Source organism: Oncorhynchus mykiss, chromosome 10 (genome assembly GCF_013265735.2).
Source record: "Oncorhynchus mykiss isolate Arlee chromosome 10, USDA_OmykA_1.1, whole genome shotgun sequence".
In the NCBI taxonomy this organism is placed as follows: Eukaryota; Metazoa; Chordata; class Actinopteri; order Salmoniformes; family Salmonidae; genus Oncorhynchus; species Oncorhynchus mykiss.
The window spans coordinates 86,651,008-86,666,264 of record NC_048574.1 but is presented as its reverse complement, the minus strand read 5'-3'; the positions used below and the strand labels follow the sequence as shown (position 1 = coordinate 86,666,264).

The 15,257-nt window shown below is 47.8% G+C and overlaps 1 protein-coding gene across 7 annotated transcripts in view; it reads right to left on the bottom strand.

The window, feature by feature from the left end:
* The window catches only part of LOC118936868 (zinc finger CCHC domain-containing protein 7-like), a 96,488-nt gene that overhangs the window by 5,688 nt on the left and 75,543 nt on the right, over positions 1–15,257 (bottom strand). For all 7 annotated transcript variants that reach the window (XM_036934381.1, XM_036934384.1, XM_036934385.1 and 4 more), the window contains 4 exons: positions 11,589–11,632; positions 10,068–10,202; positions 9,774–9,941; positions 6,904–6,939 (listed from right to left, as the gene is read on the bottom strand). In XM_036934381.1, coding sequence (XP_036790276.1) covers positions 6,904–6,939; positions 9,774–9,941; positions 10,068–10,202; positions 11,589–11,632 — 383 coding nt within the window. The remainder of the gene's footprint in view (positions 1–6,903; positions 6,940–9,773; positions 9,942–10,067; positions 10,203–11,588; positions 11,633–15,257) is intronic.

Below are 15,257 nucleotides of genomic sequence, written 5' to 3'. Positions count from 1 at the left end.
GTCCTGACTCTACCTGGAGGTATGAGGTGGTCCTGACTCTACCTGGAGGTATGAGGTGGTCCTGACTCTACCTGGAGGTATGAGGTGGTCCTGACTCTACCTGGAGGTATGAGGTGGTCCTGACTCTACCTGGAGGTATGAGGTGGTCCTGACTCTACCTGGAGGTATGAGGTGGTGGTCCTGACTCTACCTGGAGGTATGAGGTGGTGGTCCTGACTCTACCTGGAGGTATGAGGTGGTGGTCCTGACTCTACCTGGAGGTATGAGGTGGTGGTCCTGACTCTACCTGGAGGTATGAGGTGGTCCTGACTCTACCTGGAGGTATGAGGTGGTGGTACTGACTCTACCTGGAGGTATGAGGTGGTGGTCCTGACTCTACCTGGAGGTATGAGGTGGTGGTCCTGACTCTACCTGGAGGTATGAGGTGGGTCCTGACTCTACCTGGAGGTATGAGGTGGTCCTGACTCTACCTGGAGGTATGAGGTGGTCCTGACTCTACCTGGAGGTATGAGGAGGTGGTCCTGACTCTACCTGGAGGTATGAGGAGGTGGTCCTGACTCTACCTGGAGGTATGAGGTGGTACTGACTCTACCTGGAGGTATGAGGTAGGTGGTCCTGACTCTACCTGGAGGTATGAGGGGGTCCTGACTCTACCTGGAGGTATGAGGAGGTCCTGACTCTACCTGGAGGTATGAGGAGGTGGTCCTGACTCTACCTGGAGGTATGAGGTGGTCCTGACTCTACCTGGAGGTATGAGGATGGTGGTACTGACTCTACCTGGAGGTATGAGGTGTGGTCCTGACTCTACCTGGAGGTATGAGGTGTGGTCCTGACTCTACCTGGAGGTATGAGGTGGTGTACTGACTCTACCTGGAGGTATGAGGTGGTCCTGACTCTACCTGGAGGTATGAGGTGGTGGTACTGACTCTACCTGGAGGTATGAGGTGGGTACTGACTCTACCTGGAGGTATGAGGTGGTGGTACTGACTCTACCTGGAGGTATGAGGTTGTGGTCCTGACTCTACTCTAGATGAATGTCCTGTACGTGGCTCTGGCTCAGAACGTCAGCTAAATGACTATAGTCTAAATGTCACTACCACTGCAGGTCCATAGAGTAGCCAGCCGGGAGGGGTGTCTGGGGGGAGGTTGCCCCACTGGTTAAGATTGTGTGTTTTTTTGCAGAAGGAGCTCTATGTTGGTGAACTCTGGTACATTGTAATGCATTGATCCCGTCTGAAATATTAGTTGTGGCATCGTGTTGAAAAACATGGCTTTACAATTTAAATGACTGAAAATAAATTCAGTGTATTTTCTAGGCCTATTGGATCAGGACTATTTCAACTAAGTCAAATAATATTTAAACCTTTAACCTGTCTTTCTCTTGAGATTAAAGTCTTAGTTACAAGTTTTGCTACAAGATATGAATTACCACAATGATGTTTGTTCTTCGATTGTGGATTTTATAAAAAAATAATAATAATTATCTTCTTAAATAAATGTATGGTTTTGGTTTTCCAGGTTTCCGTCTCTCAAAATCACACTCAGCATCATGACTAATGACTACACCGAGAGGCAGACAGACAGAGAGGCAGACAGACAGAGAGGCAGACAGACAGACAGACAGACAGAGAGAGGCAGGCAGACAGACAGAGGCAGACAGACAGACAGACAGACAGACAGACAGGGAGAGGCAGACAGACAGAAAGAGGCAGACAGACAGACAGACAGACAGACAGACAGACAGACAGGCAGGCAGGCAGGCAGGCAGGCAGACAGACAGACAGACAGACAGGACGGCGTTCTCATTTCCTCTTCAGAAAGTTCCAGGAAATACGAATCACTGACGCATTCTGTTCGTGTTTAATGGTAAACTTGGACAAAGTAATAATTAATATTATTTATATTTATTATTATTATTATTATTTATATTGTTAAATTCTGTTTAAATGCCTGGAGTCCTTGAGGGCCCTAATGATGACATGTGGACCAGAATGAGTCTCTCCACAACGATGTTGTTCCTGTCGTGAAGATTCACCATCGTTTTTTTCAGATTCGATCTGCAGATATTCACCAAAAAAAGCCAAGGCCGTCCAGGAGCCAAGATTAAATCATTAGTCCGAAGAACGTCTCTGCCACACGATGCCATTCGACTGGCTGCACTCACGTCAGCGTCACTAACCGTGTTTCCATCCATAGTTTTTATCCAAGTCAAAACAAAAAATATCATGGTGCCCCCCCCCCCCCCCCCCCCCCAGCGTCATTACAGCCTGGGGTTCATTACAGCCCGGGGTTCATTACAGGCCCGGGGTTCATTACAGCCCGGGGTTCATTACAGCCCGGGGTTCATTACAGCCCAGCGTCATTACAGCCCGGGGTTCAATCCAAGGCCGTGATAGGGCGGCGTCCGGGTTTGGCGGGATCAGAATATAAATAAGAATTATGTTCATAACTGACTAGTTAAATAAAAAGGTTAAATAAAATAAAACAATTGTTAAAAAAAAAATAGTCAACACTAGCTGTCAATCAAGACACCGGAAACAGGTTACCATGACGCCATGACTCCGCTACGTGAAATAAATGAACGTGACACAAAACAAATGTAGGGGAGAGTGAAACCTCTCCCTTCGTTTCCCTATCATCGCTGGCAAATGTTCCTCTGAGACAAATTCACATCCTGTATCAAATGTAGGAGAGAGGTTTTGTTTCCCTGAGACAAATTCACTTCCTGTATCTTAGCTCCTAAATCACATGGAAACACATTGGGTTGATTCTGGACAGATTTAGGGGAGAGTGAAACCTCTCCCTTCGTTACCCTGAGACAAATTCACTTCCTGTATCTTAGCTCCTAAATCACATAGAATCACATTGGGTCGATTCTGGACAGATTTAGGGGAGAGTGAAACCTCTCCCTTCGTTTCCCTGTCATCGCTGGCTTTGTGACCGACAGGCGCCAGTCAACAGTTGGCTACGAGATGTAGATTGTTTATTCTAGAGGGATCGAGTTCGACGGACGAGTTTTAAATATCTCCTCCCTCTCCCTCCCTCCTCCTCCTCTCTCCCTCGTCCTCCTCTCTCCCTCGTCCTCCTCTCTCCCTCCTCCTCTCTCCCTCCCTCCTCCTCTCTCCCTCCCTCCTCCTCTCCTCCTCCTCTCTCCCTCGTCCTCCTTTCTCCCTACAGATTGTTTATTCTAGAGGGATCGAGTTCGAGAGACGAGTTTTAAATATAAAGGAGTTTAATACGAAGTGGGAAATGTAGCCGGCAGTAACTGAGAGCCTGATTGGCTGCCGGACATCGCTGAAGGAAAACCCCTGAGTGGACATGGAAACATAAACATGAAGGGTCTTCAGCAACAGGATCTCCCTCCTCCTCCCTCCCTCCTTCTCCTCTCTCCCTCCTCTCTCTCTCTCTCCTCCTCCTCCCTCCCTCCTCTCCCCCTCCTCCTCCTCCTCTCTCCCTCCTCCTCCTCCTCCTCCCTCCCTCCCTCCCTCCCTCCCTCCTCTCTCCCTCCTCCTCCTCCTCTCCCTCCTCTTCTCCCCTCCTCTCCCCCTCCTCCTCCTCTCCCTCTCCCTCCCTCCTCCTCCTCCTCTCTCCCTCCCTCCTCCTCTCCCTCCCTCTCTCTCTCCCTCCTCCTCTCTCTCCCTCCTCTCTCCCTCCCTCCTCCTCCTCTCCCTCCTCTCTCCCTCCCTCCTCCTCCTCTCCCTCCCTCCTCCTCCTCTCCCTCCCCTTCTCTCCCCCCTCCTCTCTCTCCCTCCTCCTCCTCCTCCTCTCCCTCCCTCCCCCCTCCCTCCCTCCCTCCTCCTCTCCCTCCTCCTCCCTCCTCCTCTCCCTCCTCCTCTCTCCCTCCCTCCATCCCTCCTCCTCCTCCTCCTCTCCCTCCTCCTCCTCCTCCTCTCCCTCCTCTCTCCCTCCCTCCGTCCCTCCTCCTCCTCCTCCTCTCTCCCTCCTCTCCATCCTCCTCCTCTCCATCCTCCTCCTACTCCCTCCTCCTCTCCCTCCCTCCTCCTATCCATCCTCCTCTCTCCCTCCTCCTCTCTCCTCCTCCTCCTCTCCCTCCTCCTCTCTCCCTCCTCTCCTCCTCCCTCCCTCCCTCCCTAGTAGCTTTGTGACCGACAGGCGCCAGTCAACAGTTGGCTACGAGATGCAGATTGTTTATTCTAGAGGGATCGAGTTCGACGGACGAGTTTTAAATATCTCCTCCCTCTCCCTCCCTCCTCCTCCTCTCTCCCTCGTCCTCCTCTCTCCCTCCTCCTCCTCTCTCCCTCCCTCCTCCTCTCTCCCTCCCTCCTCCTCTCCTCCTCCTCTCTCCCTCGTCCTCCTTTCTCCCTACAGATTGTTTATTCTAGAGGGATCGAGTTCGACAGACGAGTTTTAAATATAAAGGAGTTTAATACGAAGTGGGAAATGTAGCCGGCAGTAACTGAGAGCCTGATTGGCTGCCGGACATCGCTGAAGGAAAACCCCTGAGTGGACATGGAAACATAAACATGAAGGGTCTTCAGCAACAGGATCTCCCTCCTCCTCTCTCCCTCCTCTCCTCCTCCCTCCCTCCCTCCCTAGTAGCTTTGTGACCGACAGGCGCCAGTCAACAGTTGGCTACGAGATGCAGATTGTTTATTCTAGAGGGATCGAGTTCGACGGACGAGTTTTAAATATCTCCTCCCTCTCCCTCCCTCCTCCTCCTCCCTCCCTCCTTCTCCTCTCTCCCTCCTCTCTCTCTCTCTCCTCCTCCTCCCTCCCTCCTCTCCCCCTCCTCCTCCTCCTCCTCCTCCTCCCTCCCTCCCTCCCTCCTCTCTCCCTCCTCCTCCTCCTCCTCTCCCTCCTCTTCTCCCCTCCTCTCCCCCTCCTCCTCCTCCTCCTCTCCCTCCCTCCTCCTCCTCTCTCCCTCCCTCCTCCTCCCTCTCTCTCTCCCTCCTCCTCTCTCTCCCTCCTCTCTCCCTCCCTCCTCCTCCTCTCCCTCCCCTTCTCTCCCCTCTCTCCCTCCTCCTCCTCCTCCTCTCCCTCCCTCCCCCCTCCTCTCTCTCCCTCCTCCTCCCTCCCTCCCTCCCTCCTCCTCTCCCTCCTCCTCCCTCCTCCTCTCCCTCCTCCTCTCCCTCCTCCTCTCTCCCTCCCTCCGTCCCTCCTCCTCCTCCTCCTCTCCCTCCTCCTCCTCCTCCTCTCCCTCCTCTCTCCCTCCCTCCGTCCCTCCTCCTCCTCCTCCTCTCTCCCTCCTCTCCATCCTCCTCCTCTCCATCCTCCTCCCTCCTCCTCTCCCTCCCTCCTCCTATCCATCCTCCTCTCTCCCTCCTCCTCTCTCCTCCTCCTCCTCTCCCTCCTCCTCTCTCCCTCCTCTCCTCCTCCCTCCCTCCCTCCCTAGTAGCTTTGTGACCGACAGGCGCCAGTCAACAGTTGGCTACGAGATGCAGATTGTTTATTCTAGAGGGATCGAGTTCGACGGACGAGTTTTAAATATCTCCTCCCTCTCCCTCCCTCCTCCTCCTCTCTCCCTCGTCCTCCTCTCTCCCTCCTCCTCCTCTCTCCCTCCCTCCTCCTCTCTCCCTCCCTCCTCCTCTCCTCCTCCTCTCTCCCTCGTCCTCCTTTCTCCCTACAGATTGTTTATTCTAGAGGGATCGAGTTCGACAGACGAGTTTTAAATATAAAGGAGTTTAATACGAAGTGGGAAATGTAGCCGGCAGTAACTGAGAGCCTGATTGGCTGCCGGACATCGCTGAAGGAAAACCCCTGAGTGGACATGGAAACATAAACATGAAGGGTCTTCAGCAACAGGATCTCCCTCCTCTCTCTCTCTCTCCTCCTCCTCCCTCCCTCCTTCTCCTCTCTCCCTCCTCTCTCTCTCTCTCCTCCTCCTCCCTCCCTCCTCTCCCCCTCCTCCTCCTCCTCTCTCCCTCCTCCTCCTCCTCCCTCCCTCCCTCCCTCCTCTCTCCCTCCTCCTCCTCCTCTCCCTCCTCTTCTCCCCTCCTCTCCCCCTCCTCCTCCTCCTCCTCCTCTCCCTCCCTCCTCCTCCTCTCTCCCTCCCTCCTCCTCTCCCTCCCTCTCTCTCTCCCTCCTCCTCTCTCTCCCTCCTCCTCCTCTCCCTCCCCTTCTCTCCCCCCTCCTCTCTCTCCCTCCTCCTCCTCCTCCTCTCCCTCCCTCCCCCCTCCTCCTCTCTCTCCCTCCTCCTCCCTCCCTCCCTCCCTCCTCCTCTCCCTCCTCCTCCCTCCTCCTCTCCCTCCTCCTCTCCCTCCTCCTCTCTCCCTCCCTCCGTCCCTCCTCCTCCTCCTCCTCCTCTCCCTCCTCCTCCTCCTCCTCTCCCTCCTCTCTCCCTCCCTCCGTCCCTCCTCCTCCTCCTCCTCTCTCCCTCCTCCTCCTCTCCATCCTCCTCCTACTCCCTCCTCCTCTCCCTCCCTCCTCCTATCCATCCTCCTCTCTCCCTCCTCCTCTCTCCTCCTCCTCCTCTCCATCCTCCTCTCTCCCTCCTCTCCTCCTCCCTCCCTCCCTCCCTCCTCCTATCCATCCTCCTTTCTCCCTCTCCCTCCTCCTCCTCTCTCTCCCACCTCCTCTCTCCTCCTCCTTCTCTCCCTCACCTCCTCTCTCCTCCTCCTTCTCTCCCTCCCCCTCTCTCTCTCCTCTCCCTCCTCTCCCTCCTCCTCTCTCTCTCCTCTCCCTCCTCTCCCTCCCTCCTCCTCCTCTCTCCTCCAGTAGTCTAATGAAGCAGCTCCTTCCATTAAACTGAGCAGGCTAATTAATGTCCATAGAGGAGAGTGACAGACAGACAGACCACCCCTGTCTACAGACACAGTCTGCTCCCGTGAGGTTGTTGGCAGCCCATTTCATGCTTTATCACGTCTTTTAATTGACAAACAAGCTGCTCTTTTCTCTTAGGCTGAGGTCTATATCACACACACACACACACACACACAGTCTTACCGTGATGTGGTACTGTCTCCATATCTCTGGGCAGGCCTGAGGAGAGAATATTATCAATCAGTGTGTGAAACAGAAAGCACATGAACTCTGTGTGTGTGTGTGTGTGTGTGTGTGTGTGTGTGTGTGTGTGTGTGTGTGTGTGTGTGTGTGTGTGTGTGTGTGTGTGTGTGTGTGTGGTGGAACTGGTTTTTATCAAACGGATGCAGAGAGAGAGGGCTGGGAAGAGAGGAGGGAGGGAGAGGACATCTCTCCCCCCTCCCTCCATCTCTCCCTCCCTCTTTCTTTCTCTCTCTCTCTCTCTCTCTCTCTCTCTCTCTCTCTCTCTCTCTCTCTCTCTCTCTCTCTGTCTCTGTCTCTCTCTCTCCCTCTTTCTCTCTCCATCCCTCTCCCTCCCTTTCTCACCCACTCCATCTCTCTCTCTCTCTCAGTAAAACTGTGTCTAAAACATTCTCTCCGGAGCGTCTGACAGTTTTCCAGGAGTTGTGACAGCGTCTCCGCCTCCCGGTGGGAAATTGAAAATGTCACAGGCGCAGCGGGCTACTCCTATTATCTAAAAGACTCCTACTGAGAGAGAGAGAGAGAGAGAGAGACAGAGAGAGAGAGAGATAGACCGAGAGAGACAGAGAGAGGGAGAGAGAGACAGAGAGAGAGACAGAGAGAGATAGACAGAGAGACAGAGACAGAGAGACAGAGAGAGAGGTAGAGAGAGAGAGAGACAGAGAGAGAGAGAGACAGAGAGAGAGAAAGAGAGAGAGAAAGCGAGAGAGAGAGAGAGAGAGAGAGAGACAGAGAGAGAGACAGAGAGAGAGACAGTAAGACAGACAGAGAGCGAGAGAGAGAGAGAAAGGGCAAGTCTTTCACTCTATATCTCTCCCCCCAAAATCACTTGTTTATATGTGTGTGTGTGTGTGTGTGTGTGTGTGTGTGTGTGTGTGTGTGTGTGTGTGTGTCAGGTCTCTGTCCCCTGGGTCTCTCATTAAAGACAGACGCTTGACGGAGCGTGAGTGTCACACGCCTCGCCTCTCTGCCGACACAACACACACAGATAGACCTCCACAGGGAGAAACAGAGATGGAGAGAGAGAAAGAGAAGGATGGAGAGAGAGAGAGGATGGAGAGAGAGAGAAAGGATGGAGAGAAGGATGGAGAGAGAGAGAAGGATGGAGAGAGAGAGAAGGATGGAGGAGAGGGATGAGAGGAGAGAGGAATGGAGGAGAGGGATGGAGGAGAGAGAGAGAAAGAGAAGGATGGAGAGAGAGAGAGGATGGAGAGAGAGAGAAAGGATGGAGAGAGAGGATAGAGAGAGAGGATGGAGAGAGAAAAGGATGGAGAGAGAGAGAGAAAAGGATGGAGAGAGAGAAGGATGGAGAGAGAGAGAAGAGGATGGAGAGAGAGAGGATGGAGAGAGAGAGAGGATGGAGAGAGAGAGAAGAGGATGGAGAGAGAGAGAGAGAGAAGGATGAGAGAGAGGATGAGAGAGAGAGAAAAGGATGGAGAGAGAGAGAGGATGGAGAGAGAGCGAGGGGATGAGAGAGAGAGAGAAAAGTATGGAGAGAGAGAGAAGAGGATGGAGAGAGAGAGAAAAGGTTGGAGAGAGAGGATGGAGAGAGAGAGAAGGATGGAGAGAGAGAGAGAGGATGGAGAGAGAGAAGGATGGAGAGAGAGAAGGATGGAGAGAGAGAAGGATGGAGAGAGAGAAAAGGATGGAGAGAGAGAGAGGATGGAGAGAGAGAGAAGGATGGAGAGAGAGAAGGATGGAGAGAGAGCGAGGGGATGGAGAGAGAGAGAGAAAGTATGGAGAGAGAGAGAAGAGGATGGAGAGAGAGAAGAGGATGGAGAGAGAGAGAAAAGGATGAGAGAGAGAGAGGATGGAGAGAGAGAATGGAGAGAGAGAGAGAGAAGAGGATGGAGAGAGAGAAGAGGATGGAGAGAGAGAAAAGGATGGATAGAGAGAGAGGGTGGAGAGAGAGAGAGAGAGAAGAGGATGGAGAGAGAGAGAAAAGGATGAGAGAGAGAGAGGATGGAGAGAGAGAATGGAGAGAGAGAGAGAGAAGAGGATGGAGAGAGAGAAGAGGATGGAGAGAGAGAAAAGGATGGAGAGAGAGAAAAGGATGGATAGAGAGAGAGGGTGGAGAGAGAGAGAGAAAAGGATGGAGAGAGAGAGATAGAAGGATGAGAGAGGGAGGAGAGGATGGAGAGAGAGAGGATGGAGGATGGAGAGAGAGAGGATGGAGAGAGAGAGAGGGTGGAGAGAGAGAGAGAAAAGGATGGAGAGAGAGAGAAAGAAGGATGAGAGAGAGAGGAGAGGATGGAGAGAGAGAGAGAAAATGATGGAGAGAGAGAGGATGGAGAGAGAGAGAGAGAGGATGGAGAGAGAGCGAGGGGATGGAGAGAGAGAGAGAAAAGTATGGAGAGAGAGAGAAGAGGATGGAGAGAGAGAGAAAGGGATAGAGCGAGAGAAGGATGGAGAGAGAGAGAGAAAAGGATGCGAGAGAGAGAGGGTGGAGAGAGAGAGAGGATGGAGAGAGAGAGAAAAGGATGGAGAGAGAGAAAGGAGGAGAGAGAGAGAGAAAGAAGAGGATGGAGAGAGAGAAAAAAAAAATAGAGCGAGAAGGATGGAGAGAGAGAGAGAAATGATGGAGAGAGAGGATGGAGAGAGAGAGCAAAAAGGATGGAGAGAAAGAGGATGGAGAGAGAGAGAAAAGGATGGAGAGAGAGAGGATGGAGAGAGAGAGAGAGAAGGATGGAGAGAAGATGGAAAGAGAGAGAGAAGATGATGGAGAGAGAGAGAAACGGATGGAGAGAGAGAGAGAGGATGGAGTGTGTGTGTGTGTGTGTGTGTGTGTGTGTGTGTGTGTGTGTGAGACTCACGTCGTTAAGGTGTCCCTGTACGCCACAGCGATAACACCATTTGTATCGGAGGTTGGGTACGACACACACCTCGTCCAAGTGACCGGGCAGACCGCAGTTCCTGCAATGTTTGCTGGGACACGACAGCATCGTGTGACCACGCTCCCCGCACAGCACGCAACACGGCTCCTACGCGCAGAGATGGAAACACACACACACACACAGAAGGAAGAGAAGAGTCAATATATTACTGACTGTTACTGACGTGGGTACAGGTAACTGTGTGTGTGTGTGTGATGGTACAGTGTGTGTTACCGGGGGCGTAGGGCAGCTCGTGGAGAGGTGTCCAGTCCTCTTACAGCTGTGACAGGTGACGTTCTTGTCGGCATAGTAACGGTTCGCCACCCGCTTCCCCCGAGGACCGCCCCCACGCCGGTTCACGATCTGAGCCTGCCAATCAAAATCAATCAAGATTTTATTATTTATATTAATATATAAATGTATTATATTATTATTTTATAATTATAATTATTTATTATTATATTATAATTATTATTTATTATTATATTATAATCATTATTTTATTATATTATAATTATTATTATTATTTATTATTATTATTATTATTATTATTATTATTATTATTATTATTATTTATTATTATATTATTATTATTTATTATATTATAATTATTATTTATTATTATATTATAATCATTATTTTATTATATTATAATTATTATTATTATTTATTATTATTATTATTATTATTATTATTTTATTATTATTATTATTTTAGTATTATTATTATTATTATTATTATTATTTTATTATTATTATTATTATTTATTTTATTATTATTATTATTATTATTATTATTATATTATTATTATTATTATTTATTTTATTATTATTATTATTATTATTATTTTATTATTATTATTTTATTATTATTATTATTATTTATTTTATTATTATATTATTATTATATTATTATTATTTTATTATTATATTATTATTATTATTTATTATTATTTATTATTATTATTTATTTTATTATTATTATTATTATATTATTATTTATTTTATTATTATTATATTATAATCATTATTTTATTATATTATAATTATTATTATTATTATTATATTATTATTATTTTATAATCATTTTATTATTATTATTATTATTAATTTTATTATTTATTATTATTTATTATATATTTTTTTGTATTATTATGTTTTATTATTATATTACAATTATTATTATTTATTGTTATTATAATTATTATTTATTATTATTATAATTATTATTTATTATTATTATTATGTTATTATTAGATTATAACTTATTATTATTATTAGATTATAACTATTATTATTATATAATAATTATTATTTATTATTATTATTTATTATTATTATAATTATTATTTATTATTATTATTATTAGATTGTAATTATAATTTTATTATTTTTATATTATAATTATGATTTATTATTATTAGATTATAACTATTATTATTATAATTTATTATTATTATTAATTATCATTATTAATTATTATTATTAATTATTATTATTAATTATTATTATTAGATTATTATTATTATTTATTATTTTAGTATTATTATATTTATTATTATTTATTATAATTATTATTATTATTATTTATTATTATTATTTATTATTTTATTATTATTAGATTATTATTATTATTAGATTATTATTAGATTATTATTATTATTATTTTAATCAAGTTTTATTTCTATAAAAATGATTTATTCATGAATTATTCATGAAAATAAATGTATATAAATCCACACAGAGAGAGACCCACCTCTCTGTCTCTGTCCGCTATCACCCAGGTACCCTCGTCACCGTCTGAAAAAAACAACAACAAATCAATCATTCAAAATGAATCATTATTCTGAATTAAATAATTAACCAACAGTCTTCGCTGTCATTGAGTCAGAGATTTAACAAAACAGATATTTCAGTGTGTTGATGGCACACACACACGCGCACACACACACACTACCAAATAAATCCCCATTCTACTAGGCCGTCTGTTCTAACATCTGTATCAGAAGGACTGAAGTGTGTGATGGTACGGTGTGTGTGTGTGATGGTACGGTGTGTGTGTGTGTGTGATGGTACGGTGTGTGTGTGTGATGGTACGGTGTGTGTGTGTGTGACGGTACGGTGTGTGTGTGTGTGATGGTACGGTGTGTGTGTGTGTGTGTGATGGTACGGTGTGTGTGTGTGTGTGTGATGGTACGGTGTGTGTGTGTGTGTGTGTGTGATGGTACGGTGTGTGTGATGGTACGGTGTGTGTGTGTGTGATGGTACGGTGTGTGTGTGTGTGTGATGGTACGGTGTGTGTGTGTGTGTGATGGTACGGTGTGTGTGTGTGTGTGTGTGTGTGTGTGATGGTACGGTGTGTGTGTGTGTGTGTGTGTGTGTGTGTGTGTGTAAAACCCAAAGGAGAAGGAGGAGGGCCCTATAGTAGAGCCCTGAGGGATACCAACCCTCAGACATGAAACTGTAACTCCTGTCGTCAGCTTACTGTGTGAGGAACACACACACACACACACACACACCATATGTTGTACAGTACACACAGCTAAGTGAACAACATCCCCTGGTTTAGCAGAGAGGGCACTTTAGCCTTTAGACAAACACTGAGACACAGCCTTGAGCCTTCATCAAACACCTCTCTGATTCTCTCGCTCTCTCTCCGTCCTCCCCTCTCTCTCTCTCTCTCTCTCCGCCCCCCCCATCTCTCTCAGTCCTCCCCCATCTCTCCCTCCTCTCTCTCCCCCATCTCTCTCCGTCCTCCCCCAACTATCTCCTAACGATCCCCCATCACCTAACTATCCCCAACTATCTCCTAACGATCCCCAACTATCTCCTAACTATCCCCAGCTCTCTCCTAACGATCCCCCATCTCCTAACTATCCCCCATCTCCTAACGATCCCCCAACTATCTCTAACTATCTCTAACTATCTCTAACTATCTCCTAACGATCCCCCAACTATCTCTAACTATCTAACTATCTCCTAACGATCCCCCAACTATCTCTAACTATCCCCCAACTATCTCTAACTATCCCCCAACTATCCCCAACTATCCCCAACTATCCCCAACTATCTCTAACTATCTCTAACTATCTCCTAACTATCCCCCATCTCTTAACTATCTCTAACTATCCCCCGACTATCCCCTAACTATCTCCAACGATCTCTAATGAGCCCATAACCATCTCCTAATGATCCCCCAACTATCCTCTAACTAACTATCTCTTAACTATCCCCCATCTCTTCACTATCCCCCAACTATCCTCTAACTAACTATCTCTTAACTATCCCCATCTCTTCACTATCCCCCAACTATCCTCTAACTAACTATCTCTTCACTATCCCCATCTCTTCACTATCCCCCAACTATCCTCTAACTAACTCTCTCTTAACTATCCCCCAACTATTTCTAACTAACTATCTCTTAACTATCCCCCATCTCTTCACTATCCCCCAACTATTTCTAACTAACTATCTCTTCACTATCCCCCATCTCTTCACTATCCCCCAACTATTTCTAACTAACTATCTCTTAACTATCCCCCATCTCTTCACTATCCCCCAACTATCCTCTAACTAACTATCTCTTAACTATCCCCCAACTATTTCTAACTATTTCTTAACTACCTCTTAACTATCTCTAACTATCTCCCAACTATCTCTTAACTTTCGTTAACGATCTCTATCTCCTAACTATCTCTAACGATCCCATAACTATCTTCTAACGATCCCCCATCCCCTAACTATCTCTAATTATCTCCTAACTATCCCCAAACTATCTCCTACCTATCTCTATCTCCCAACTATCTCCCAACTATCTCTAACTATCCCCCAACTATCTCTTAACTATCCCCAACTATCTCTAACTATCTATTAACTATCTCTAACTATCCCCCAACTATCTCTAGCTATCTCCTAACTATCTCCTAACTATCTCCTAACTATCTCTAACTATCCCTAACTATCCCTAACTATCCCTAACTATCTCTAACTATCCCCCAACTATCCCCCAACTATCTCCAACTACTAACGTATCGCACAAGTCAACTGCAGATTGGAAAAAGTATAAATATATAGATATAAAAAATAATGGTTGACGGTATTGGAAACACTTCCAGTGGAACTTTTCCCCCAAATATCCTGATATATACAATATACTGCCCTGTTTCCACATCTGAGTGGTGATGCAGTCAGACCCTGTGATCTGACTGGGGGGCATCTTCTGTGTGTGTGTGTGTGTGTGTGTGAAAGTAATTCCCAAAGCGCCTCTCAGGGGGCTGACCCCAAATAAAGAGCAGGAGGCCTTAATCTGAGGGCCCCGTCACACACACACACACACACACACACACACACACACACACACACACACACACACAGGGATATAGGGTGAACCTCTGTCACGGGCCAGGAATCAAACACATGGAGGAGGGAGATGGGGTGGAGGAAGGGGGAGATGGAGGGGAGGAAGGGGGAGAAGGGGGGGAGGGAGGGGGAGATGGGGGAGAGGGAGGTGGAGGGGAGGAAGGGGGAGATGGGGAGGAGGGAGGGGGAGAAAAAACTCGCATGCAAATACCAACTCTTAGGACTTTAAGAAAACATATTCAGCCCCTATCTCCTATCCCCTAGCCCCCATCTCCTAGCCCCCCTCCCCCAGCCTCCTCCCCCAGCCTCCTCCCCTAGCTTCTATCCCCTAGTCCCTATCTCCTAGCCCCCTCCCCTAGCCAACATCTCCTATCCCCTAGCCCCCTCCCCTAGCCCCCATCTCCTATCTCCTAGCCCCGCTCCCCTAGCTCCCCTTCCCTAGCCCCTATCTCCTAGCCTCCCATCTCCTAGCCTCCCATCTCCTAGCCTCCCATCTCCTAGCCTCCCATCTCCTAGCCTCCCATCTCCTAGCCTCCCATCTCCTAGCCTCCCATCTCCTATCTCCTAGCCCCCTCCCCTAGCCCCCCTTCCCTAGCCCCCATCTCCTATCCCCCATCTCCTATCCCCATCTCCTAGCTCCCATCTCCTCGCTCCCATCTCCTCGCTCCCATCTCCTAGCTCCCATCTCCTAGCTCCCATCTCCTAGCCCCCATCTCCTAGCCTCCCATCTCCTAGCCCCCATCTCCTAGCCCCCATCTCCTAGCGCCCCATCTCCTAGCCTCCCATCTCCTAGCCCCCATCTCCTAGCTCCCATCTCCTAGCCCCCATCTCCTAGCTTCCATCTCCTAGCCTCCTCCCCTAGCCCCCATCTCCTAGCCCCCATCTCCTAGCTCCCATCTCCTAGCCCCCATCTCCTAGGCTCCTCCCCTAGCCCCCATCTCCTAGCTCCCATCTCCTATCCCCTAGCCCCCATCTCCTATCCCCTAGCCCCCATCTCCTATCCCCTAGCCCCCATCTCCTAGCTCCCATCTCCTATCCCCCATCTCCTAGCTCCCATCTCCTAGCC